Source organism: Alligator mississippiensis, chromosome 3 (genome assembly GCF_030867095.1).
Source record: "Alligator mississippiensis isolate rAllMis1 chromosome 3, rAllMis1, whole genome shotgun sequence".
NCBI lineage: Eukaryota > Metazoa > Chordata > Crocodylia > Alligatoridae > Alligator > Alligator mississippiensis.
The window spans coordinates 256,712,202-256,736,782 of record NC_081826.1 but is presented as its reverse complement, the minus strand read 5'-3'; the positions used below and the strand labels follow the sequence as shown (position 1 = coordinate 256,736,782).

At 45.9% G+C, this 24,581-nt stretch overlaps 1 protein-coding gene across 2 annotated transcripts in view; it reads right to left on the bottom strand.

Annotated features, from left to right (window-relative positions):
- SCAMP1 (secretory carrier membrane protein 1) overlaps positions 1 to 16,967 on the bottom strand; it is an 82,230-nt gene extending 65,263 nt beyond the window's left edge. The window contains exon 1 of one of the 2 annotated variants that reach the window (XM_019482161.2): positions 16,881 to 16,967. Coding sequence is in view for 1 of the 2 variants with exons in the window: in XM_014594782.3 (XP_014450268.1) it covers positions 16,881 to 16,937 (57 nt within the window). In the remaining variant the exon portion in view is untranslated. The remainder of the gene's footprint in view (positions 1 to 16,880) is intronic. The other variant, XM_014594782.3, reaches the window with a different exon arrangement.
- Positions 16,968 to 24,581: the final 7,614 nt, after the last annotated feature.

Sequence of the window (24,581 nt, the reverse complement as noted above, 5' to 3'; positions counted from 1 at the left end):
TTTGGTGTGTTCTGGGCTTGAGGAAGTTTGCTTCTGGTGATGAGGTTGACGAGGTTCGGTGCTTGTTTGAAGGCTAGGATGGGTAGCTCTGGGAAGATCTCTTCAAGAATAGGGTCTCTTTCTAGTATGGGTTGCAATTTTTTGAGGATTTTCTGTACAGGTTCAAGGGAGGGGTGATATGTCATCACCAGCAGTGTGCGATTTGTGAGGGGTTTTCTTCTGTACTGCAGCAGTTCTTCCTGAGGTATCCAGGTGGCTCTGGCTTTTTAAGATTGGCAAGGTGGCAATCCCAGTTGTTCTCTTCAGTACAAATGCGGTGGTATCTGAGGGCTTGGCTGTATTTCACAGCTTTTTTGGTGTGTTTAGGGTGATTGCTGGTTCTGTGCAGATATGTATGTTGGTCTGTGGGTTTCTTGTATACTGTGGTCTATATTTTACCCTTCTGGATACTGATCATTGTGTCTAAAAAGGAGATGTTGGTGCTGGAGTATTCTAAAGAAAGTTGGATAGAGGGATGGTGATTGATTGAGTTCCATCAGAAATTCAACAGAGATTGTAGGTTTGCAGTCTAAATGATGAAGATGTTATCAATGTATCTTAGATAACTAAATCCAATCTTCCTACTTCCAGGATACAATGTGTAATGGCATAATACAGCCCTACCCAACAATCCTTTCCTCATAACTAGTGCAATGCAGACTGAACTCAAGAGACTTTTGAAAGGCTGTAAGAAATTCTGTTACTTCATCCCAATTTGAAAAGCTAGTTTGTTTCCATGTATAATACTATTTGAAGGAAAAAAAATGTTTCCCACCCTTCACCTCCCACCCACCCTCGACCATCGTTTTCAAGAAACTTATGTAGGTTTCCTTTCAAGTCAAGGCTTTTATGCCATTGTAACAGTGGTTAGCAAAACTGAATTAAAAACAGTTCTTTCCTGACAGTTAAGTGAGAAATTTACTTAGTCAAAAGGAACCTAAAGCTCCTAGTTGGCAAATCTAATATCTCTACTGTAAATACACAGAATAAGAATAGCAGAGACTACTTTGTTAGGAGACACCTATTCTCCATCAGCCATCTCCTTCAATTTTTTTCTTGGTTAATTTCTACCATTCTTTATTTTCTACTGCTCCATTATCTACTGTCATAACAAGTAGCAGTAACTCTGAAATGTTTTCAGACTCATCTCTTGGTACTGTATCCAGAGTCAGAGATCAGCTCCAGAAAGAAAACTGCAAGCATTAATATTAGTTGCATGCAAAGGCCCAATTTACATTGAGTCCCATTACACAAGACACTGTCCAATAGAAGTTAATCCATGCACCAAAGAGTTTATAGTTTGATTACATATAGCAGCTATTCAACCATGTTAAGGTAAAATAGGCAAGTCAGGAGTCACTAAAGCATCAGGAGAGCTTAGAATTAATATTACCCATGTTACCTTAGTTTGGGGGTATGTATAGCTTTTAATTAATTGAGCATTTATTATTGAGTTCTACCAAGGGGGGGGGGGGGGGGGGAAATAGATCTAGTCAAGGCCATTGCCCGTAAAACCCTTGCATCATTTACTAAGCTAGAAGACAGAGGAAACAAAACCAGTAATTGAAGAAATACAAAACAGTTTCATGGTTAAGGCAACTGAATGCTAGCCCAGAAACTGTATTCTACCCCTGCTGGCAGCATGGAGTTCTTCTGTGAGGCTCAAAATATCTTAAAATATCAGAGCCAGAAACTAGTTTTGTATTCCTCACTTTCTGATGCCCAATTTGAGACCCTTGGTCTGATTTTCAGAAACATTCACCCATAGCTGCCTCTGAAATCATCAGGAACGTGCTTTCAAACATTGAGCAGCTATAAAATGCTGTGCACGCGCTACAAAAAAAATCAAAACCCAAGGGCCTCAAGTTGCCCCCCAAAATGAACTTTTATTTTTCACAGTAGTGCTGCAAAAGGGAGTTGGTATTTCTCACTTAAAAAAAACAAAAACAAAAAAACAATGGCAAAGTAAGGCACAGATTAAATACATTCACTCATGGTTTGTGAAGGGTTCTGATACTACAAGTGAGCTTTTCTAGTATTTATGAAAAAATTAAATTCCATCTTCAACCAGAGTTTGAACTCTGCACAGCAAAAAGGACTCAGCAACAAGGAAACAGTAACTTTTCATTAAGCAAGTGCAGTTCATTTTGTGCACTGAGTGTGCCAAGACTCCTGTGGAAAACTAAAATGTGATAATGTAATTAAAGGCTATTGTACTTCACATGTATAGATGACCATACTACATCAATTCCTAATCTGAATGTCTGTTTGTAATTCATCTTTCTTTTTATTAAAAACTAGAGTAACTGGAAATTCCATAATGAAATACCAAATGGACATGCATACAGCCAGGGCTGGAACCTTTCAATCCACCACAAAGATCTCTATCACTTGCGGGAACTAATAACAGTAGCTGGTTGTTATTCTCAGAGTCAGTGCTAGATTAGGATGAGATATTTTGCCAGCAAGTTTCAAGTATTTGCTGGCAGCAGTAGTATGGTGAGACTTAGGCTAGCAGCAGACATTCAAGAAGCCTGAACCTGAACTTATTCAGTCTTTGCAAGTTAGTCTAACCTAACTAGGCTGAACTGTTTTCAAACTGGACAGTCATTCTCTCTGGATTGAGGCAAAGGGGAATGTGCACTGCATACAGCTGTTGATGATACGGAGCTTTTCAGTCTCCCTCCCTGCAGCAAACTGACAGGTGAGTGGGGGGGGGGGGGGGGAAGGGGGCCTGATAACAGTCTTCATTACCAAATTAGCAAAACAATAGCCTCTCTCCGCATTACTTCAAAAAAACTTCTTAAACAGCTTACCAGCTGACCTGTTGATTGGCTCCAAAAGACCAAAGCCAGTGGATCTCTATCCACCAGTAGATCTTGAAGCCTCTTGGAGAGAATCTGAGGCTGTCGTGGGGGGGGTTCCCCTGAGTGACCATGTGCATGTCTGCGTGTGCCCCAGCCCAGCAGGTCAGTCCAAGGGGGAGGGGAAGGGGCTAGACTGAGGCCCCTGCAGCGAGGGACAGTATCACAGATGCAGGAGCAGGGGTAAGTTGAGTTGGGTCCTGGTTGGGTGGAACTTACCTACTGGGGAAGCACCGCTAAACAATTTTTTCTCCCTCAATCTGCCCCCCACTTAACTCCCCACAGTATTTACCTGCTGGGTGGGGCAGCAGCATACAGTACGTCTTGTATTGCTTTTAAATGCCAAAGGTGATATCCTACTTATAAAGCTTGGAAACCACTGCCCTAAGCAGTCACTGTTCTGTCTGCCTACCCCAGGGAAACTGGAGACACACGCACCTCTCAGCATTAGCTAGCATACCACATGCTGGATACAGGCCCTGCTGTGGCAGAGGAGGAAGGGATCTCAGCTTAAGCAGTGAGTGGTGAGGAGGGGACTGGGGTGGGGCAGGGGTGTTGAAGAGTGGGGCACAGGGAAGCCAGCAGACCCTGCTGTGCCTGCAAGTCTGTGCCAAGCTCCAGCCAGGGAGCAGAGGGGAGGGGCCAGCCCTGCAGCGGATCACAGAGCATCACCCAGCAGAGAGAGGATACCATCATGCTGGGGGAGTCTGGTTTATATCTTAAACTAGCAAGGGGTCTGGGACAGACATTGCATAACTGATTTGGGTCAAACCAGTTTAAGTCTGATACTACATTCAACCAGGTTTATCTCAAACTGGCTTCAGCCATTTTCATGTGCAGTGAATGTCTGTTCTGTTACAGGTTTAAACCAGTTTCTGATCACTTAAACCAGTTTGTGTGTAACAACTGTCCCTAGCCTTAGGAATCCTGGGTTCCACTTGAAGCCATGCAGGAGCATCTGCTCTACTAAGTGAGCTCTTCTACCCATTTTCCTACTCCATCTTTTCCACCCAGCCAGTCCTAATCTCAAGCCTCTCTCTCCACACCCTAAGACCCAGTCTTCTAATCCTCTCTCACAGGAATCCAATATCCACCCCTACTCCCAGTCTCTTTTGTCTACCCCAGGAACAGGCAACCCCCAGCATGCATGTCAATTAGTGGCACAGAGACATTTTCCTTGGCATGCCAGGCCATTTGCCAAGGAAATTGTTTAATTTTTTTTTTTTTAAATTGCTGCTCCAGGCTCTTTCAAAGGGACTTGGGAGACAACACTACCTGAAGAACCCTCAGGAGGAGCTTTTAGGAGTGGGGGAAGAAGCCCCTTCTGCAGCTCTTGCTGTATTGCCACCAGTAAGGCAGGCTTCCTCCACCCTGCCCAGCAGTGGCTGCTGCAGCTGTGGCCAGCCTGTCCCAATGCATCCTCCCACAGGCTGCCAGGGGACCTGCGCATGTGAGCGAAGGGCAGAGAGTGGAGGAGGGTGTTGGGGGAAGGGGGGGACATCAGTCCCACTGTGCCAGGTACAGCCACAGCTGGGGGAGGAGGGGAGTGGGGGGGGGGGGCAGAGGTGCAGGGAGAAGCAGCAGTGCCCCAGCTCCTCACAGCTACATCAGAACAGCTTGGCCAAGGAGAGCCCAAGGCAAAAGCAGTGGGGGCCCCCCACTCCCCTTCTCTCCCAGCCTGTTGCACTGCCCACTTCTCACTGCAGCACAGCCGCAGCCCTGGGGCAGGGAACCCCACCTGGCCCAGCACAGCATTACTCCCCCAGGGAGGAGGCAGCTGGATGAGGGGCAGGCTCCAGGCCAGGGTCTCAGTGGGCCACACTGCAGCCTGGGGCCAGCTCCCCAAGGAAGTACAGGGGCTGTGGTGGGCCTAGGGCACCCTTCGGTCAGTCTCCGTCCCAGCAACCTAGCAGCGTGCATGCATCTGGTTTTCTGTGCGTATGTAAGCACGTGTCTCTGGTTCTCTCTCTCCTTTTTTCTCTTCCCCTCATCACAACATGCTTAACAAGAAAAGAATATGCAACAAAGGTAGTATATGAAGTTTTACTGGCACCAGGTTCCAAATTTTTAGAAAGTCTGGTATTTAGTGTAAAGAAAAAAAAAATATTGATTTTATGATCAACTAGATAAGTATGCAGTGCGTCCTGCTAAGTGTCCTCTGCCCCAGTTGTGTTTCTGGCATGCTGGCACTTCAGCACCTTACCAGGTAGACTTTGTGGTTTTCCAGCACTCCTGCGAAAAACATTGCCTACTCCTGGGCTAGCCTTTCTTAGTTCACCTTCCCCACCACTTATTTTTCAGATGTGCCCATCATGGATCCCCCAGGACTGCTTGAAATCCCTGGCTTTCTCTGGTCCCCAAGTACCCCCTGAAGCCAGCCTAGGCATGGCTTCTAGAGTAGTGTGCTCTGGCTCCTTCCAACTTTTCAGATACCTGACATCTGGTCTCCCCGTGTCGTTCTCTGCCATTACCAGCAGAAAGGAACTTTATCACTTCTAAACAGAGAAATGCATCGCAGTCCCAAACAAAAGTAGACAGCTCCTCTTAAGTAAAGTATTTATGGAGGCAAAGGCCAAACAGCAAGAAGTTCTTGCCCCTTCCAAAGGGTTAAGGAGTCCCTCTGTTCCCACTTCAGCTCACCCAGCCTCACTGCAGAGCTACAGCTAGCTGTCAGGCCTACACCCTACTTTCAGGTTGCTTCAAAGCTTCTCCCCCTTTGCTTCCCTTGGACATCAAAAATGTGTACCAAGCTCAACTGAAGCATTTACGCTATCCAATGCCTTGTCTGTGTGACAAGATACATCTAAGACAAGAAAACTCTGGCTTCAGTCTCTCTTAACCTCTTCACTCCTCTCCTATACAAGTTAAATCAGAGAAACTGAGGCATGCAACATTATTACAATATGAACACATTTACGCTAGAATTCTAATATTATAAAGCCTAAGTTCATCCATCTATAACATTTTATTCACACTCCAATTGGCTGACAAACAGCCAATCAGAGCATGAAGAAGCATTCAGATAGGTGGCAGCTTGCTGCCATGATGGTGGGGACACAAGGGACAGAGTGGGGGGGGGCGGGGGGGGGAAGGGAACAATACAGCGAGGGGGGAGCAGGGTCAGGACACTGCATGGAGGGATGAGACCACCAGCACTGGCCTCAGCCCACTCCTACCCCTCCCATCATCACCACCTACAGGGCCAAAGCAACAGCCCTGGGGGGAGGAGGTGTCTTCACCCACCACGTCCCCCCTTCCTGGAGCTGGCAGCACCACAGGCTGGAGCGGGTCCAGACCCCAAGCGGTGGTGGGGAGCAGACCCAGGCTCAGCATGGGGGATTGGAGCAGGCCCAGGCTGATGCAGTGGCAGTGGGGAAGGGAAGAGCAGACACAGGCCTGGGTCTGATGGGGGCGGGGAGGGGGTTTGGGGGGGGGGCGGGGTTGGAGAAGTCAGCCTGCTGTGACAGTGGGCAGGCAGAGCAGCAGGCCCAGCCCAACCCGACGTGGCAGCAGCAGGGGGAGGGGAGTGCCCCCCCCCCCCCCCCCCAGGTTTTCCCAGGCCCACTGCTTCCCTGCCCCTGACACAGAGGCCCAGCTTCTCCCCACCCTCAGGCCCAGGCCCGCTCCTCTGTTCCCCCTACCACTGCAGCAGGGAGTTAGGGAGCAGGCCTGGACCCCAAGCAGCAGAAGGGAAGTGGGAAACGGGCCCAGACGGGGGGTGGGGAAAAAGGGGCACAGGGCTCAATCCCCACCTGTTTCCCCCCCGGTCATTCTTGACAGGCAATTGGCTAATATTACAATAAAACTATATAGTCTGTCACACCTGCTATTCCATTCCACAGTACTGACACTATAACAGTCTCCTAGGCCCAACCGGTCCTGGTCACTGAAATTTCTGACTAATGTGTTAGACTAACGTCTTCATATCATCCTATCTAGCACAGTGGCTGTTGCATTACTCACATGTGCAGCTGGTTATTCCAAGTAACATTTTAAGGCTAAGATTAACACTGAACACCACAGAAAAATGTATTGTGTCTACAGGGGCTGCCTATATTTGTACCACACTTCCCATGTGAACCCCAAAAGAAAGATTAGAACGTTATTCTTTGAATCACTGGAAGCTACAAATCAGAGACAGATCCTGCAAAAACAGGATTTGTAGTAGTCCTGCATAGGCAACATGACTTACAAACTATATTCTATAGTTCTATTTGAAGACTTTGAATTAATAGATACTATATTATTACATCATCCATCGATAAACTGCTCTATGCATGTCCTTTCACAGCATCTGATGAAATGAGCTTGTGCCCATAAGAGCTTATACATCTGATTTAGATAGTCTGTAAGATGCATCTCTAACCTGCCTTCTACTCACTTCATACGGCTGTCTACATCTCTCTGGCCATATATTTACTTGCCAAGATTACCTGAATTACAGGTTAACGTGTCAGATATATTCTACCACCTGACTGCAAGTTAGAAAGAAAAATAGAAAAGAGGATGTGGTAAAAACAGAGAAGACCTGGTTTCCTAAAAGTAAATTCCTTTAGACCTTTAATTTTGTTTCAAATCTATGTTTGGTCTTTTTGGTCATGTACGCTTCTCTGTGGCTTCCTGGACAATAGAGGTTTATTAGTTCCTTTAAATTTTATTTCAAAATTAAAGCAACTAATAAACCTCTATTGTCCAGGAAGCCACAGAGAAGCGTATGTGACCAAAAAGACCAAACATAGATTTACTAACGTAGTATCTTGCACAGAGTAGCAAGTTAAACCTGGAAGAATTAAATCAACTGTTTATATTGTCACAATAAAATGGATCCTGCATTACTCTTTAGTCTAGTATAGTTATGTGGACACACATTTTGAAAACACTGAGCCAGATTAACGTTTTTAAATTCAGTTGGGAAGTACTCTTAAATGGCTGTTCAATGTTAAGTTATTTAAATATATATAATAAAAAAAAAAGAATGAGTGACCTAGAAACCCCATCCCTGCATCTGGTCCCCCATTCTTCTAATAAAGTTTTAAGATTATCCATTATGTTGTAAGACAGCATTTTATTATGTGCATGTCAAAAACTACTCAAGAGACTGATTTTGTTTTTTAAAATAAAAGTATTTAGTTTTATATAAACCAGGCAATCTTACCATTTGAGTTTGTGAACTGCCATAAATTTAGAGAAACAACATAATACAGAAAGCAAGAACGAAAAAGTACATCCAACACAGAAGAAAGAAGCACAAGCTTAAAGTATGGTTTTCATATTGCTTGTTTGTGGAATTTCTCTACCCCAGATTTTCTAAAGAGGGATTCTAAAAAGTTAAAGTAGGAGACTGAGAATGTTTAGGTTTGTGTGCATTACTAACACAGAACTTGGATTTGTAGCATTTGCTGAAGTTAAATAGTTGTTGACTAAATTCACCAGGATTTGATTAATGGGAAGCTTGGAAAAAAACCCAAACAAACAAAAAAACAATTTACCGAAAAGGGACAAGTGTCATTATCACCTGCAGGGTGAAAGAAGACCTTCAGCAAATCAGACAAGTTATAGTATATAAAAAAGTTAATATCTGAGTCCAGTTGCATTTAGTCAACACTTATCTAGTTTCGTCACAGGTTCAACAACTATACCCATGAAACAAACTTCCTCTAATATATTCCTACATTACCTTCCTAGATGCATCTGAGATGGCACCCCGAAAGCCACCACATACAAGTAAATTCAGACCTCCATACTAATGTTCGCAAAACCAGCAATCACCACAAGCACACAAAAAAGCTGTAATCTACAGTAAGGTCCTCCGATTCTATCGCATCTGCCCTGACAAGAATACTCATGACAGTCACCTGGCTAGCCCCAAATCTGTACATCTGATGAAGAGAACTTCAGCTCACAATAGCTCTGCCACATATGTACTTTAGTTAGGCTGCAAGGTGCAACTCTACCTTCTACTAAACTAACATGGGTAACTACATCTGTCTGCCTCTATACAACAAGGACATTTTGTAGAGAAACTGACCGTATCAATGAAACAGCCATGCAAATACCCCATAGTAATCTGCTACAATACAAAATGAAATCCTCCTGTGACCACATACACCTAGGGGTCACCTATCACACTAGAACAGATTAAAAGAATCAAACAATTAAAGCCTATACTTGACTTTGAGGGAAACATTCCCAGTCTCACTGCTCCTGGATTTCAAAACAACCCCCAACCTTGCCCAACTCACCATCAGAAGCAAACTCCCAACTGTTCAACAGACATAGCTGTATTGACACTCAATGCACTCATAGGGGTGGGCTGCATAGAGTCAGGTGCCCCTTCCTCCCTTTCTTCCCCCAAATAGCACCTGCCAGGGAAGCCACACCATGGTGGTGCCTTCAACCCACAGGCAGCTAAAGCCCACCCACCCACCCGCCATGCTCCAGCAGCTCCCAGGTTGGGAGAGCTGCTGCAAGTCCTTGCCAAGTGGTAACTGTCAGAGCCCAAAGGGGTGGAAACCAAGGGAGGTACTGCCCAGGGCTCTGGGTGCCCACAGGCTGGAAACACTGTTGCAGTTCAGTACTCAACAGTTGGGAGCCCCTGTGGGTGAAGGTAAGTGATTTAAACCAACTTCTAAAGCAGGGTTCAAAACAAGTAACAAGAGATATGTCAATCTGTTGACTTGGTCATTTCAACAAAAATAATTGGCATGATACAGCCATGCCTGGGATGGCCAATGTCCCTAGGACACCATGACTGTGTCAGCTCCACCCTATGGGCACCTACTAATCTCGCCTGCTACATCTTGCTGATATAAATGATTAATTGGGAGGCTGCCCTTGAGTTGCTGCTCAGTCAGCCTGGACAGACTCCGCTAAACCCCATGGGTTGCTAGATGGGTCCCACACTCAAGAGGGGTCTTATGATATCCCCAAGCCTTATGGGCTAGATGCAAAACCACCCCTTTATCACACCCCATACCTCACAGATGTTACGTAGACATTGTCTTCTTGTGTTGAGGCCTCAGCTTAGTCCAGCCTCAGTAACTACTCCCTCTGGCGCTGGGGTATGCTGCCCCTGTCACTGTGCCCTCTCTGGCACTGGCGTCTCCACACTGTAGCATACCCCAATGAGGTCTCCTCCTCCCCAATGGCCTCAGCCCAGTCCACCAGCTTAAATAACAGAAAGCACAAGCCCCTGAGCTACAACACAAGCATAACATAGGGTCCACACTCTACTCCCTTTTAGAAGATAAGCTTCTCTCTCAATTTACTGGGCCTCCCCACACCACCAGTACCTATGAGCTCCTATAGCTCCTTAATCCTACTCAAAGCACAACGAGTAGCCAAGCATCTCCAGTTAGCTTCCTCTATAAGAGCTCCTTCCCTCTTGGCTACAGCCTAAGAACTAACTCTCTAGTCCCAGCCCTGGGGTTTGTGCGCACCCAGGGCCCTGCCTTCTTCTTGTCAGCTGACCAGGTGTAGATGAAGGCTAATTCCCTCATTAAGCTGCTGCCACAATAACCTGCACTTGTGGGGTTTCTGCCTGACGGAGCCCTCTCACTAAGCAGTTTCTACCCTTGAAGAAGCAGGCACCTTAGTGCCCTGCAACAGTAATAAATTTAAAAAAATTGTTAGAGCATTCCCATGCAACCACCTGATTACTCCTTCCTGACAACCCTCAAAATTAAAAACATCTGAATTATGAACCTCTAAAAATGAGGTTCAAATCCAGAATTTTGGATTTGACATCAATGATTCTTGAATATAGAACTGTAATTCAAACTCTTTAATACAGAGCCCGTACACAGGTTCATTTAAACCAATAAACAAAGTGTGTCTTGATATATTTTGCCATGGACTTTTAGGCTGAAAGCAATCTCAGAAACCTCAGGCAAAATTATCTTTGGTATACAGGATGTTTATTTTTATTTTAGTACACACAAACTTTTGTATAAATTTCCTGTGGTTACTTGACTCTCCTGTGGAATTTTGTATTGACAACAGCAGATCAAGGACTCCGTCTGCAACTTACATTTGGGGAAAAATATTTTTTCTTAAAACTAGACTTGCAAAATGTAAGGCTGACTTACTATATTAGTCAGATTGTATTACAGTTAAAGTACTGAAGAATAAATTATGGTCCTAAAACACAATTAGTTCTGTCCTTTCCCATTACTTGTAAGTTCAGTTTAACTAATTCCCACCCCCAAGAAAAATTCTTAAACAGAAGCAGTGTTTTACCTAGCGTCACCAGAACATATTCTATTTAATACGGGTGAAATAACTTAATATAGCACTTACTACTGCTGTGTCTATACCTTCCACTCTTTCCAATCCTGGCAGTCTACATGCCTATACGACTACAAGCAACGTACTTTTGAATGCTACCCCACATTTAGCAAGAATTAACCAAAACCAACAGCATTAAAATCACAGACAAGATCAAGCTGGTCAAGGATTTGACCAAATGAACATTTTAATAAAAATAAAGGTTTAAGGAAGCAGCAGGATAGCAAAACCACAGGATATTAACAGGTACGCATTCATAGAATCATAGAAGGTGAGGGTTGGAAGGGACACCTCAAGGAGATCACCTAGTCCAATCCCCTGCTCAAATCTCCAGATGCACTGCAAGCCCTGTGGAGTGGATAACAAGGAGGAGGAGAAAAACAAACAAAAAAAAAACAAAACAAAAAAAAAACCCAACATTTTTTTTAAAAAGATGCTCTTTTTAAAAAAAACAAAAAAACCCCAACCTATAGTTTTAAATTTAAATTATGTTAATGCTCAAAGATATCATCATGGAATAGGGATTACAACTTCAAATTATATACTGAGACAATATAGTCATGCAACCTTTTCAGAAAGGTCTTATAAATAGGTCACAACAGGCCACAGACTATATTAGAGGCCCAATCTTATGGGGTTCCCAGAGACTCCTCTATAGACGAGTTAAATCCAGTTTGAGAACTGAAACTAAGCATCGCAGAGATGCTTAACGGGATCTTCTGCACTGAGTCCTACTGGGTAGAGTGGTCTTCTTTAATTTTGTCTCCAGAGATAAACATCCTTGTTAACAGCAGTATATGGAGATGAGACAGAACAGTCCTGAGTAATTACCTACTCATCAGCCCTCTTGTCTCTCCAAGTTTGTGTACAGAGTCAAACCGTCCTCTGAAAGTGCAAAGTTTCAAGAGGTTAAATGAATAAAGGATATCAAACAACAAGAATGCACTTCTGTAGAAAAAAAATGCTTAAAATTGAGGCTTCCTGACCAGTGCTTTAAATTGATTTGATTTAAATCAAATCCACCCTGCCGGGTAGCACAAACCTGCATGCTGGATCACATGTACAGGGCAGCAGAGCTGGGTGGGGCGATCCAGGGCTCAATCCAGCCCAAAGCCCAGCCCCATGCCATTCATCTGGCTCCCAGGGCTAAACATTTGAGCACCACAGCACTAGAGTGCTGGCAAGATCAGGCCCTCATTTTATAAATACAGCCAAAGGCACCGCATTCTGTTCCGATTCTCATACCACATCCTTTGTCTTGTGGTACATCTTTACTGCAAGCTTGCAGGATGACATGTATCTTATGAAAGTTTATCTTATACTCAGATCTTACACCAAGCTCTGAACTGGCACTTATTTACGTCCGCCTGGAGCCCTGCTAAAGATAACGGAGGACTGACAATGAAGAGCTCAGTACAAGAAGCAGGTAGTAGACCCCAAACCTGCTGTCTCTATAAAGAAAACCCTGTGAGAGCAAGGAGTATGCAGCTACAGAAGAGAGAATTTCTCATCTCTAACTATTACCATCCCCTGCAAAAAAACAAAAAAAAAATTGTCAAGTTACTATAGATTTACAGAGCAAAAATGAAAAGTGAAACAGATAACTGGTTTTGAGAGTCTGTGGAGTCTCAATGCTTTTGGGATGTATCATGCATCTGTAGCACTTCTCATTTATTTTTTTTTGTATTCCATCATTAAGAAACCCAACACAGAAAGTCACATATAAAACTGTTTGAAATTCATTTCAGAAACAATTTTGTTAATAGAATTCTTATTAAAAACAAGCAAACATTTCACACACATCTAGCTCATTCAAAGTCAAGTTCACTGAAGATGGCATCTTCACAACATTAATTAGTCTATACAAAAGCAGAGTTTAGCAGTATTACGTTTCTCAATGGAAGAAATAGTCCAATTTATTAATATTTAAAGCTTCAAGTTATACCAATGAATACCAGTAAATAAAAAATTAGTATTAATGCTACCACCAAATATTATATCAAAATTTAGCAAGACTGCCACTTAAGCAAAGCCGCACATTTAATAAAACTATGCTGGGGAAAAAAGTCTAACTGGGTTCCTTAATGGTAGAGTACAAAAAATAAACTTTGAAAAGTTTCTAAACAGTTGTCAGGTATTTTGTTCTTTCATTCTCATGGCTTTGAAATGAGAGAGGAAAAAAAAAAAAAGAAAATCAGGCTGAAAACTAAACAACTTGAGGGGAAAAAAATCCCTACATTTTAGGTAAACAATGTAGTAGTAAACTAACAGCAAGTTTAGCAGCACTGCAGCACAGCGTTTATTTGTGCAAGATACAACACATGGGTAAACTATAACTGGAAGACAGCAAAACAGACTATAAAATGTGTATTTGTACTTCTACATTGAAGAGTACAGTTTAAAAAAAAAAGTCTGAACAATTTATTCAATCTAGGTTTCCAAACAAAACAGCACAGAAAGTTAAGACTGCCTATTCTAAGGGTTAGCATCTCACTCTTTCATGGACAAAACCAAAAAAAGCTTGTATCAAACCCCCAACTTGAAAATGTTTACAAGTCCAAACAACCTAAGCACCTCATAAGTGGGTCAAGCTCTGTATTCCAATTGGTCATAAGACCTTAAGAAAAGTGGAATCTGCTCCTCAACACACAAAAATGCATCCTTACAGATGTCCCCAGTCTGTGTTCTGGAGCAAAAATTTAACTCCGACAGTTGTATGAAAGTGCCACACAAATATGGAAAGTTAGCTATATTGTATAAGGCAAATTCTTGCAGTTATATAATATAAATAATAGGATATATTATATCATATGAAACCCACATCATCCGGTATACATAGCGATCTACCTAAACTGCGGGGGAACTTATCAATTTTCACAGGTTGATCGCAGCAAAAAATTTTAATTCTACACATTTAGAGGCAGCCCTGCACCTTGGTGCCAATTGGTGGAGAGGCCCAAGGAAAGGGGTGCGGGATGGAGGGGAGAAGAGACAAGGGGGCAGCTGCCTTTGATTGCTGGCTGCCCTTTGTGTGGTCCCCTTGGCGCCAACTGGCAAAGAGGCTCCAGCCAGAAGGAAGGACAAGGGGGCAGCTGCCATCTTGTCTACTGCCCTTCATGCCACCCTGCCAGCTGGCACCTTGCCCTCCCAGCAGCGAGGACTGCTGGCTCCAACTGGGGAGCAAGCATTTAATTTTTATTAAGTTTATATGCTGTTGATTTCACAGACAACCCTGGATCTTGCAGTTTCTGCAAAATCCACAAAACAGCAAATTAAGTATACAGCACTGTCTAAATTTACAGGTAGAGACCTAGAGTCCTCTTATTAATTTCAATTATACCATTCTAGTAAGGCACAGGTGTCACTTACTGCAAACCCCAGGTGGAAATCAGCCCATGGCATGTGATAGCAGCAGTAACTCTGGCTCTGATACCTCCAGTTCAGGCACAAGACACGCAGTGGCTCCAGCTCTTGCCACATGCCCAGTGCCCCATGCCACAGCAGCAACCCCAGTTCTAGCATGAAGCACATGGTAACAGAAGCTTCATCTCCCTGAGGCACAGGAAATGGCAGGCCCAGCAGAGAAGGAAGTAGGGTTGCAGCACTGAAGACAGGCAAAGAAGCAGCAGAAGAACAACAAGGGCTGTATCAGCCCTCACGTACCTTCCTACTGCTAATAACTATGTTCACCGGAGCCCAAGGGCCCCAGGTTCTGCAACAGAAAGAAGGTTCTCACCCCAACTGAAAATGGGCTGTACGTTTGATACCCCTGGGGTAAAGCCATCATGTTTTGGCCTGTACAAGATGTTTCTGCTCCATAAAGTGAAATCCTGGCTTAGAGAACAAAAGTCAAAACTATGCACTTTCTAGAGGGCAGTACAATATACAGGTGTCAGAGGCAGGTATCTAAGAGGAAATATTACAAAAAAAAAGCAAGCAGCCGGAGTATGGAAGATACGTGCAAACTTCCTAAGGCTAGGTGCCCAGTGCTTTAAGGAATATATTTTTACAATGAACTCTGAAAAATAATGGGAAAAAAGCTATACCACTACACAGATATGCATGGTCAACACAACACCCCTCACCCATGGGAAATTTCACCTAAGTAAATCAGGACAACAGCTATAAAGCTGTCTGTGGCTCCCTTCCCCACACCCTATCAAATAAAATAAATTCATACTTTAAGCAAAACCCCAAAGCACAAAGTAGTGCCATGCACAGATACCTGAGTTAGCTTGGAATGTGTCAACCTGAGTATCAAAGACAGTATAACCACCTAATCATGGCACATCCTGAGCTAATTACCACCAGAGGTACCCATATGGCTATATTACTACCAAGCTCACTTTTGAATCTGTACATAAGACTACATTATGCCATGTCAATATAACTATGAGCAAAGAGTGGTAATGTAGCTATGTTACTCTAAAGTCAAGCAGAAGGCAGGATGAAGATGCACCTTGTAAATTAACTGAATCAGAGATGCATAAGCTTTCAAGAGCTTCACTTCACCAGATGCATCTATACTCTGCCTTTTACATACTTAGCTACCCTGCTGTTAACAAACAAGCAAGCACTTTTGAAAGGGGAAATATAATCTTAAAGTATCACTGCAGAGCTAGAAGTATAGAAGGAGAAGAGTCAATTGAAATACAAATTTTAAAATTACCTTTAACTCATAAAACAGACTGCCATGTCTCCAGATAACTACATCTAATAAGTTGATCATCATCAACAATGCCCATCTGTTTTCAACAGCTAAAGCTGCAAATATATAGCACAACTGTGGGCTCTTTTAAAAACATGTAGCCCAACTAACATCCTGTATTTAGTAAACTTTAATTCCACTTCAGATTTTAAAGGACATCAATGGGACAACAAGAGAGAACAAGAATACAAGCCCAACTTTAGTACAGTACCACAATTAAAATAATTAGCGACTGCTGGGCTGTTGAACCAAACTAAAATGAAATATGAAGAGGACTAAGGAAGAAGAGAGGGAGTAACGGAGAGGAAAGCTAAGCACAAAGGGTTACGACTGAAACGAAGGGGGAAACAGGAATTGTTGGCTGCAAGTCCTACAGGGCTACTACTCACAAAGTTTGCAGAAATCCTTATGTTAAACTGTCCTCTCACAAAATGACATTTGCCTCCTCTTCCTGCTCAGCCACGGGTACAGACAGGGATGAAGACAGACCATCAAGGGAGGAACAAAATAAGCAGGAATCCTGACTGCCTGGGGAAGGTGGGTCACAAGGGCCCACCCGCCATTAGGAGGCCACTGAAGCTATTGCAATGGCTGTAAATACCATCACGCGACCACGGAGAAAACAGACGCTCGGGCCGGCGGCAAAGGGAAGCGGAGCGAGACCATCTCCCCGCTCCTCTCGCCGCGGGGACTGGTGGCGCTGGGCGGGCGGCTCCTCACCGCACTTGGCCGGCGCCCCGGGAGCCCCCGGCTTCGCCCGTCCCGCACGACAGCCCCGCAGCTCCCCCCGCACCCAGCGGCTCACGTCCGTACCGCAGCTCCGAGCGCTGCCCACCCCCCAGCAGCAGCGAGCGAGACCGGAGCCACAGGCCGGGCTGACGGCCGCCTCCCCTCGCGGCGGCGCCCCTGGGCTCGGTGCCCCGCGCTGGGGGACGCGGCGCCGCGGGCCGGGCCGGGCCGGGCCGGGCCGGGCCGAGCCTCACCTTGAAGGGGTTGTTGAGGTCCGGGTCAGCAAAGGGGTTGCTATCGAAATCGGACATGGCGGCAGGTGCGGCCCGAGCCGGCCCCGCCCCGCACAGCCCCGAGCCAGCCGCCTCCAAATGGCCGCTCCGGAAATGATGTCAGGTCCGCACCATCACCTGGAGGGAGCGGGAATATTCCACTCCCAGCGCTGGGGGTTGGAAGACGAGTCCATTTTCGGGATGCGCGTGTCCTGAAGCTCCCTCAGTCCGCTGGGAGGGGGGGTTGCTCCGCCGCGGCAGCGGGACGTTTTGTAGGCAACGGCCGACGCCAGTGGCACGGCCCTACAGGTAAGGGGCAGCGGCCACCGCATGCAAGCCCCTCCGCACCACTGCAGAGTCGGCCACGGAGCTGTGCAGCCGGCCACATTATAGCCTCCTCCTCCCCCTCTACTGGGCAGGCGGCTGGGCGGCACATGGTGGGCATCACCACACTGCGTCCCGCCTCGCTTGCCCGCAAAGCCCCCCACAGAGGGGCACCCCTGGCCCTGCTTCTGCCTGCCGTGTGCCGCCTGGCGCCGGCAGCACCCCCCGCTCCCTCAGCCCCCAAGCCCCACTTTCCTGTCGGATCCAGGGGTGAAGGGCATGGCTCAGCGATGGCAGCGCTTGCCCGCAAAGCCCCCGCAGCCAGCACACAGCCGCCACCACCCCGCACCGCTGCGGAGCCGTGCAGCCGGTTGAGGGGCATAAGCAGCGGTGCAGTGGCGGCCGCTGTATACAAGCCCCACTTTCCACCCCCCGGCCGGGCAGCACCTATGTGGCCCGCACAGGGTGGTTGCCACCACGCTGCCACACCCTGCGCCACTTGCCCACAAAGCCGTGCAGGTGGCCCTGGGATGGTAGCACAGGGTGGCAGAGTTGCAGTGGCAGCCTCCGTGTGAACCCCGTCAGGCCAGCCGGCATGTGTGTGGCCCTCAGAGTAGCACCTTCTCTTTCCCCTGCTCCACCCCTTCCCCCCACACACACTTACCTGCTGGGGTGGGTGTCAGTGTCTGTGTCTGCATGTATGTATGTGCCTGTGGGTCTGGGGGGCTGTTGCGAGGGGCATCAGGAGGGCTGTTGAGACTGGGGGGGGCACCAGCAGCACTTTGGGGGGAGCCGTGGGGGGCCTTTAATTTTTATGATGGATTTTGGATTTTTAATCGAAGAATTTGCAATTTTTAATCAGAGAAAACCAGGATCCCCATCACACGTGGGCAGAGAGGGCACAGCAGCGCACACCTGTGGGGTTTCTGCCCAACCCTCCAGACAGAACACGCACACGCATACTGAAGTACTGCTCTGGTCGCTATTTTTGTAACTGCAGTGTTTGTTTATTTTCAGTGAACTTAGTACAACATTTTAACATTTAATTTTTAATGCGGAGCAAGAAAAGAGGCAAGTGTCAATATAATAGTGACAATTGAACTGGATTCACTGCATCCAAAATGAAGTGGTGCCAGTTTATCTGAAAAACAGTTATCCCAGTCAGTGGAAGCCCCAAATAAAGTCATGTGAAAAATAACTATCATTTTCTTCAGGTGGTATTCAGTGATTTTGGAAGGTTTATAGTAGATAAGACCAGCCATTCTCGAGTTATAAGCGAACATACATGCAGACAGACACAGACATCTCTCTTTCTCTCTCTCTCTCTCTAGATATAGAGATATCTCTATAGATATAGAGATGTGTAACCTATCTTTCCCATTGTATAGCCACTAGTGTGCACATTTGAGGAGCCACATAGTCCAACATTTCCTAACAGATAAGAGCTTTAAGGGCATGTTTTCCACAGGTGCCTGAGAATCTAAAACCAGCCTTGCAGTTAGATCATGTTTGCCTGCAGTAGATCATGCCATCATTTTTGGAAAAAGTGTCCTACCATATGGGAAAGAACAGAAGTCCCTGTCCTTGGTTGAATAAAGATAAACTTTCTATATATCTGAGCACAGGACATCTCAGCTCAAGTTAGCACTGATTAATTATAATTACCACTGCCACACCATATTCAAAGTGCTGCTCACAGTAAAAGGGTTTTTTTACTTTTTTAGCCTGATATTACTTAGAGTTTAAAATCTAAGGATGTAGGACTGGAAGGGGCCTCCCAGGCCATTAAATCTAGTCCCTTGCATTCACAGGCAACCATTGCTCCAATAGTATCCACAAAAACATCCCTGGATGAAATGTCTATACGCCCCCAACAGCAGTGCTTTTGCAGCGCTACAAAGTGCAGAGATATTTCATAGGCAGACAAGGTTCCTTGGGTGAATTTGGTATCTTTTATTAGACCAACCCAAATAGTTGGAGAATACTTATTAAGCAAGCTTTCGAGTTCAAAAACCCTTCGTCAGGCTAAGGAAGTTTCAGCAGTTGGTGTGTGCTCTTCCTGGATATTTATGCCACCTAGATATTTCATAGCTCTATATCTAAAAGCCTTCATTGCCTTGCAGTTTCTAGCACAGCAGTTCAGTCTTCCAAGTCAATAGCTTCTTCCTCCGTTATTAGAGTCTGGAACATCAGATAGTCTCTCAGTCTTAAACATAGTAATCAGCTTCCTGATGACTGCATTGGTGGCCAGCTGACTTACCTAATTGTTTGGACTGCTGTTTCTTTACTTGGAAGTCTGAAGCACTCTTCTGATTGTGCAGTTATTTTTTATTTCTTGTTAGGGCCTATATTTTGCAAGTTTTTGCAAGTTTATGTTCCGACCACCCCAAGTGAAAGCAGAAGGTGTATGGAATTGAAAGCAAAGCAGTCTGCCTCTGTTCCATAGTTTTATAGTTTGTAGGGTCGGAAGGGACCTGAGCAGATCATCAAGTCTGACCCCCTGCCATGGCAGAAAAGAGTACTGTCATCAAATGACCTCAGCAAGGTGTTCATCTAGCCTCCTCTTAAAGACCCCCAGGGTAGAAGCCAGCACCACTGCTTTTGGAAGTTGGTTCCAGATCCTAGCCACCCTGACCATGAAGTAGCACCTCCTGATATCTAGTCTGAATCTACCCTCTGCCAGCTTGTGACTGTTATTCCTTGTCACTCCTGGGAGTGCTTGGGGGAACAGGGACTCTCCCAATGCCTGCTGGTCCCCCCTGACTAGTTTGTAAATGGCCACTAGATCCCCCCCATAGCCTTCTCTTGTGGAGGCTGAACAGGTTCAGGTCCCGTAGCCTTTCCTCGTAGGGCCTGCCCTGCTGCCCCCTGATCATGCGAGTGGCCCTCCTCTGGACCTCTCCATGTTGTCCACATCCTTCCTGAAGTGCGGTGCCCAGAACTGGACTCAGTACTCCAACTGCGGCCTGACCAGTGTCGCATAGAGCGGGAGGATCACTTCCTTGGACCTGCTTGAGATGCATCTGTGGATGCATGACAAGGTACGGTTGGCCTTCCAACTGTTCCCCTCAGGCCTAACCTTCGGCATACCATCTTAGTCCAACTCTTCCTTTCCTTCAATCAATCTGATTCATGCCTACACGGTCAGATGGATTGCTAATTGGCTGAAGGGTCGTACTCAGGGGTGGTGGTGGACGGGTCATATTCGACCTGGGAGGAAGTGGGCAGTGGAGTCCCCCAGGGCTCAGTCCTTGGGCCCGCACTGTTCAATTTCTTTATCAGCGATTTGGATGATGGGGTGAAAAGCAACCTGTTCAAATTCGCTGATGATACCAAAATCTGGGGTGAGGTGGGCACGCTAGTAGGGAGGGAAAGACTGCAGAAAGACCTGAATAGGTTGCAAGGGTGGGCTGACGAAAGCAGGATGCATTTCAATATGGACAAGTGCAGGGTGCTGCACTTGGGTAGTAGTAACCGGCAACACACTTATAAGATGGGAAACTCCCTTCTTGAGAGCACGGAGGCAGAAAGGGATCTGGGAGTCGTCATTGTCTCCAAGATGAACATGGGCCGACAACGCGAGGTCACGGTCGGCAGGGCTAACTGGACCCTATCGTGCATCCACAGGTGCATCTCAAGTAGGGCCAAGGAGGTGATCCCCCCCTCTACACGACACTGGTCAGGCCACAGCTGGAATACTGTGTCCAGTTCTGGGCGCCCCACTTCAAGAGGGATGTGGACAACATTGAGAGGGTCCAGAAGAGGGCCACCCTCATGATCTGGGGACAGCAGGGCAGACCCTACAATGAGAGGCTATGGGACCTGAACCTGTTCAGCCTTCACAAGAGAAGGCTGAGGGGGGACCTTATGACCGTCTACAAACTCACTAGGGGGGACCAGAAGGGTTTGGGGGAGACCTTGTTTCCCCCAGCGCCCCCCGGGATAACAAGAAATAACGGCCACAAGTTGTTGGAGAGTAGGTTCAGATTAGACATCCATAGGAACTACTTCACAGTTAGGGAGCTGGTGCAGAGGGAGTCCAATCCTAAGCTCCCCCTGTGCTGCCATATCTGGAAGCCCCCCTTGTTGAGGGGGTTCTCAGCTGCACAGGCCACGTGCAGCCAGGGCTGAGAACCCCTCAACTGATGAGATTCCTGGTGTTAGGTGCAGCAGGGGGCCAAGAGCCCCATGTAGCCTGGGGATTTCATACCCCTCCAAGCCTTGGGGATCATGGTAGCCACAATCCCCAGAGCTTGGGGGTTTCACAGTGGGCAAGGAACACCCCTATCGCTGGGAGCCCTGTCAGTTGATGGGGCTCTCAGCTGCAAGGGGGACCCTGCTACATGTGCAAATTAAAGCTCAATAGCAACCAGCTATAAAGTTAGCACACATTTTCAAGGTCTAACTTAATACCTGGTTGGAGTTTTTTATTGTGTGCATGTGTAGCTGGGCTTAAGCTAATTGCACAGTTAACCAGTTAATTGTGCAATACCTGTAACATGTAGAGGGAGTCTTAATGAGCAACAAAATTGATATTGCTCCTTTATTTAGCTCTATGAAATGGAAGGAAAGCACCTGGATTTGTGAAACTTTAATTAAGCAGGACTGGTGAGCCTCATTACATAATCAGGAGTGCAGGAAAGGGATGGTACTCTCATTAAATAAAGGGCTTCTGATGGGTTAGACAGCTTTTGCATAAGATATATTATTTAAAGAAGGAGCTACTTAATAAGCAGTGCTTCAAAAATGAAGCAGTTCTAGTTTTCCTTAATGAGGTATTGTGCTTTCAGTTTTTGCCCCAAACATTTACTCCTACACACCTGTCGAAACATTTTCTAACAGTCAAGTCTTCAACCTATCTTTCATAGACAATACAAAACTACTTCACCCACCTCCTTTCTATCCCCCACAAAGCATAAACATGAGTACCCATATTTTAATTTATAAACTTCTGAGCATACTAAGGTTGATGAACATACTACTCAGACCTCCCACCCCTACTCAATCACATTCCCTCTGCATATTTGGAACTCCCCTTCTTGGTTTTTAAATATGTGGCTCTACCCTAAAAAATTACTTTGTAAGAATGGCATTACAGTGTTCTGTATTATTTTTAGACTTCCAAATTGAACCTGCTCAATTTGCAAGCATGTGTGAGAGAGAGAATTTCCATTTATGTATATTTGAAAATAAAGGGTTTGTTTTGTGGTACCTCTGTCTTTAAAAGTAGATAGTCTACAATTCTGGTTGAGTTAGTTCCTTTGATGATGTCTGAACAAGTATAAAATGCAGGTTGCTCACCTAGAACTGAATGGGTTCTGTTATAGTAATAAGAGTAAAAAATGGTAAAAACCTCTATTAATCAGGATACAAATGTGATGCTGATCACAGGCAGCAAACAAATGATTCAGAAGACAGCACTTTTACGAAATCGCTGTCTGAGGCATAATTGCATTTTAAAACCTTTTCTTGTCCAGTCTACAAATAATAAAGGTAAAGAATCGCATTCAACTGTTGAGGAATGTTTAATAATTGTATAGTACCTATTTAGAATCTTTCGAAGGAATTTATTGAAGCATTGAAGAATGCACACAGTTACCAAAACCACTTATCCAGTATTGAGTTCAATTGCTTAATCAAAACACAAATATTTATGTGCAAAGGACATATCAAGAAGTGCAAGTAAGCATTCCATATGCTTAGTAATTGCTTGAGAAAACACCAAAAGGCTAAACTGACTCAGTGGTTCTGCAAACAACTTAAAGTGATTCACAACAATAAAATGTGAAACTCTTCTGAGTTACCGGAATACAACTTCCATGAAAATTGATGAGAATTGCACTGGCGTCCCTGAGAGCAGAATGTGACTGTAAGTCAGGGGTAGGCAAAATACAGCCCATGGACTGTATCCAGCCTGCCAACTAGATCCAGCCGTCTGAGGGCTCCTGCCAGTTGATTAGATATGGCTTGCAGCTGCCCCTTCAGCATTCCACATGGCCTGCATGCCCCAGTCAGCCCCTCCACAGCTTGTTGAGCTGGGTCAGAGCAGCCCTGGGCTGGCAGGTTGACCCAGCAGGCCCCCTGCCAGCCAGAGCTGCTCCAACCCTTGCTCAGTGTGCTGCAATCCCAGGTTCACATTCAGACACATCACCTGGGAGCAATAAAATGTGGTGTGATATACACTGGAGTTTATTGCTGTGCATTAATAGCACTTGTAGATACACCCACAGTGTCCTGTTCTTAAGTGTCAAGTCAAGACCGCTGGCCTGTCCTGGGTAGGATGAGCAAGAAGGAACTGCTAACAAGAGTATTACTTGGGGTTTGGGGAGTGTGAAAGACCCTACCTGAGACTGAGGAAGGGAAGAGCAAAGAAGTGTGGCTATACCCCATGTATTTTTACTGGAGGAAGTGCCATGGAGGTCCTAAAGTAGTTAATATTAACTACTAGAAGTAGTTAATAATCATTTTGGGTAATCACATCTTTGCATGTCATGTGTGTGCTCACACTTCATGGTGACAACTTCTACTAAAAATTTAGGTAGTGATCCCTTCTGTTCTTCAGTAGGGTTATGCAAGTTTCTTCATATTTAGGCTGTGTACAAATGTACTTTCTACTAAAGGAAATTTCTGAGAAATATCTCCAGGTAGAAATCCTTCCAGCAGAGGGATCAGTACAGACATGCAGCCTGCAGCTGCCCCCAGTGTGGGGAGGGCAAGGAGAACTGTGCCTGGCCCTCCTCCTGTGCCTGGGGGGAGTAGAGCAGTGGGGAAAGACTCCCTGCATCTGCCCCAGACCAGGCTCCAGGAACAGCCTCCTTCACTCACTCCCAGTCTCAGGGAACAGAATGGAGGTAGCACTGGGGCAAAGCCCCCAGCTCCTATCCCACGTGGGGCCCCATCCAGCTTGGGGAAGAGGCAAAGAGCAGTGGCAGCTGCTCTTTTCTCCCAGACCTGTCCAAGAGGTGAAGGTAGTAGCTGGGCACTTCTCTGACTTGGGGAAGGCCAGATCAGTCTGGGAGGGGAGAGAATTAGCAGGGCAAAGTCCTTCTGCCTGAAGCAGCTGTGCCTCTGCTCTGCTCCCAGTCTCAGGAAGTAGAACAGAGGGAGCAGTGGGGTGAACCCTCACCCAGCTCTGACTTCTGGGACTCAATGCGAGAAGTAGGCAATGGGCTTGCAACACTGTTCCCTGTGCTCAGCTCCCAGCTTGTGGAGTTGAGGCAACAGAGCAGTGGAGAAAAGCCTCTGCCTGTTCCTCACACCTGAGACTTTGGTGTGAGAAGCAGGCAGCAGCTTTGCCCTGCTACCCAAGTAAGAGGCCCCTGAGCCCAGTTCCCCACTGGCTGCCTTCCCCTTGCCTCC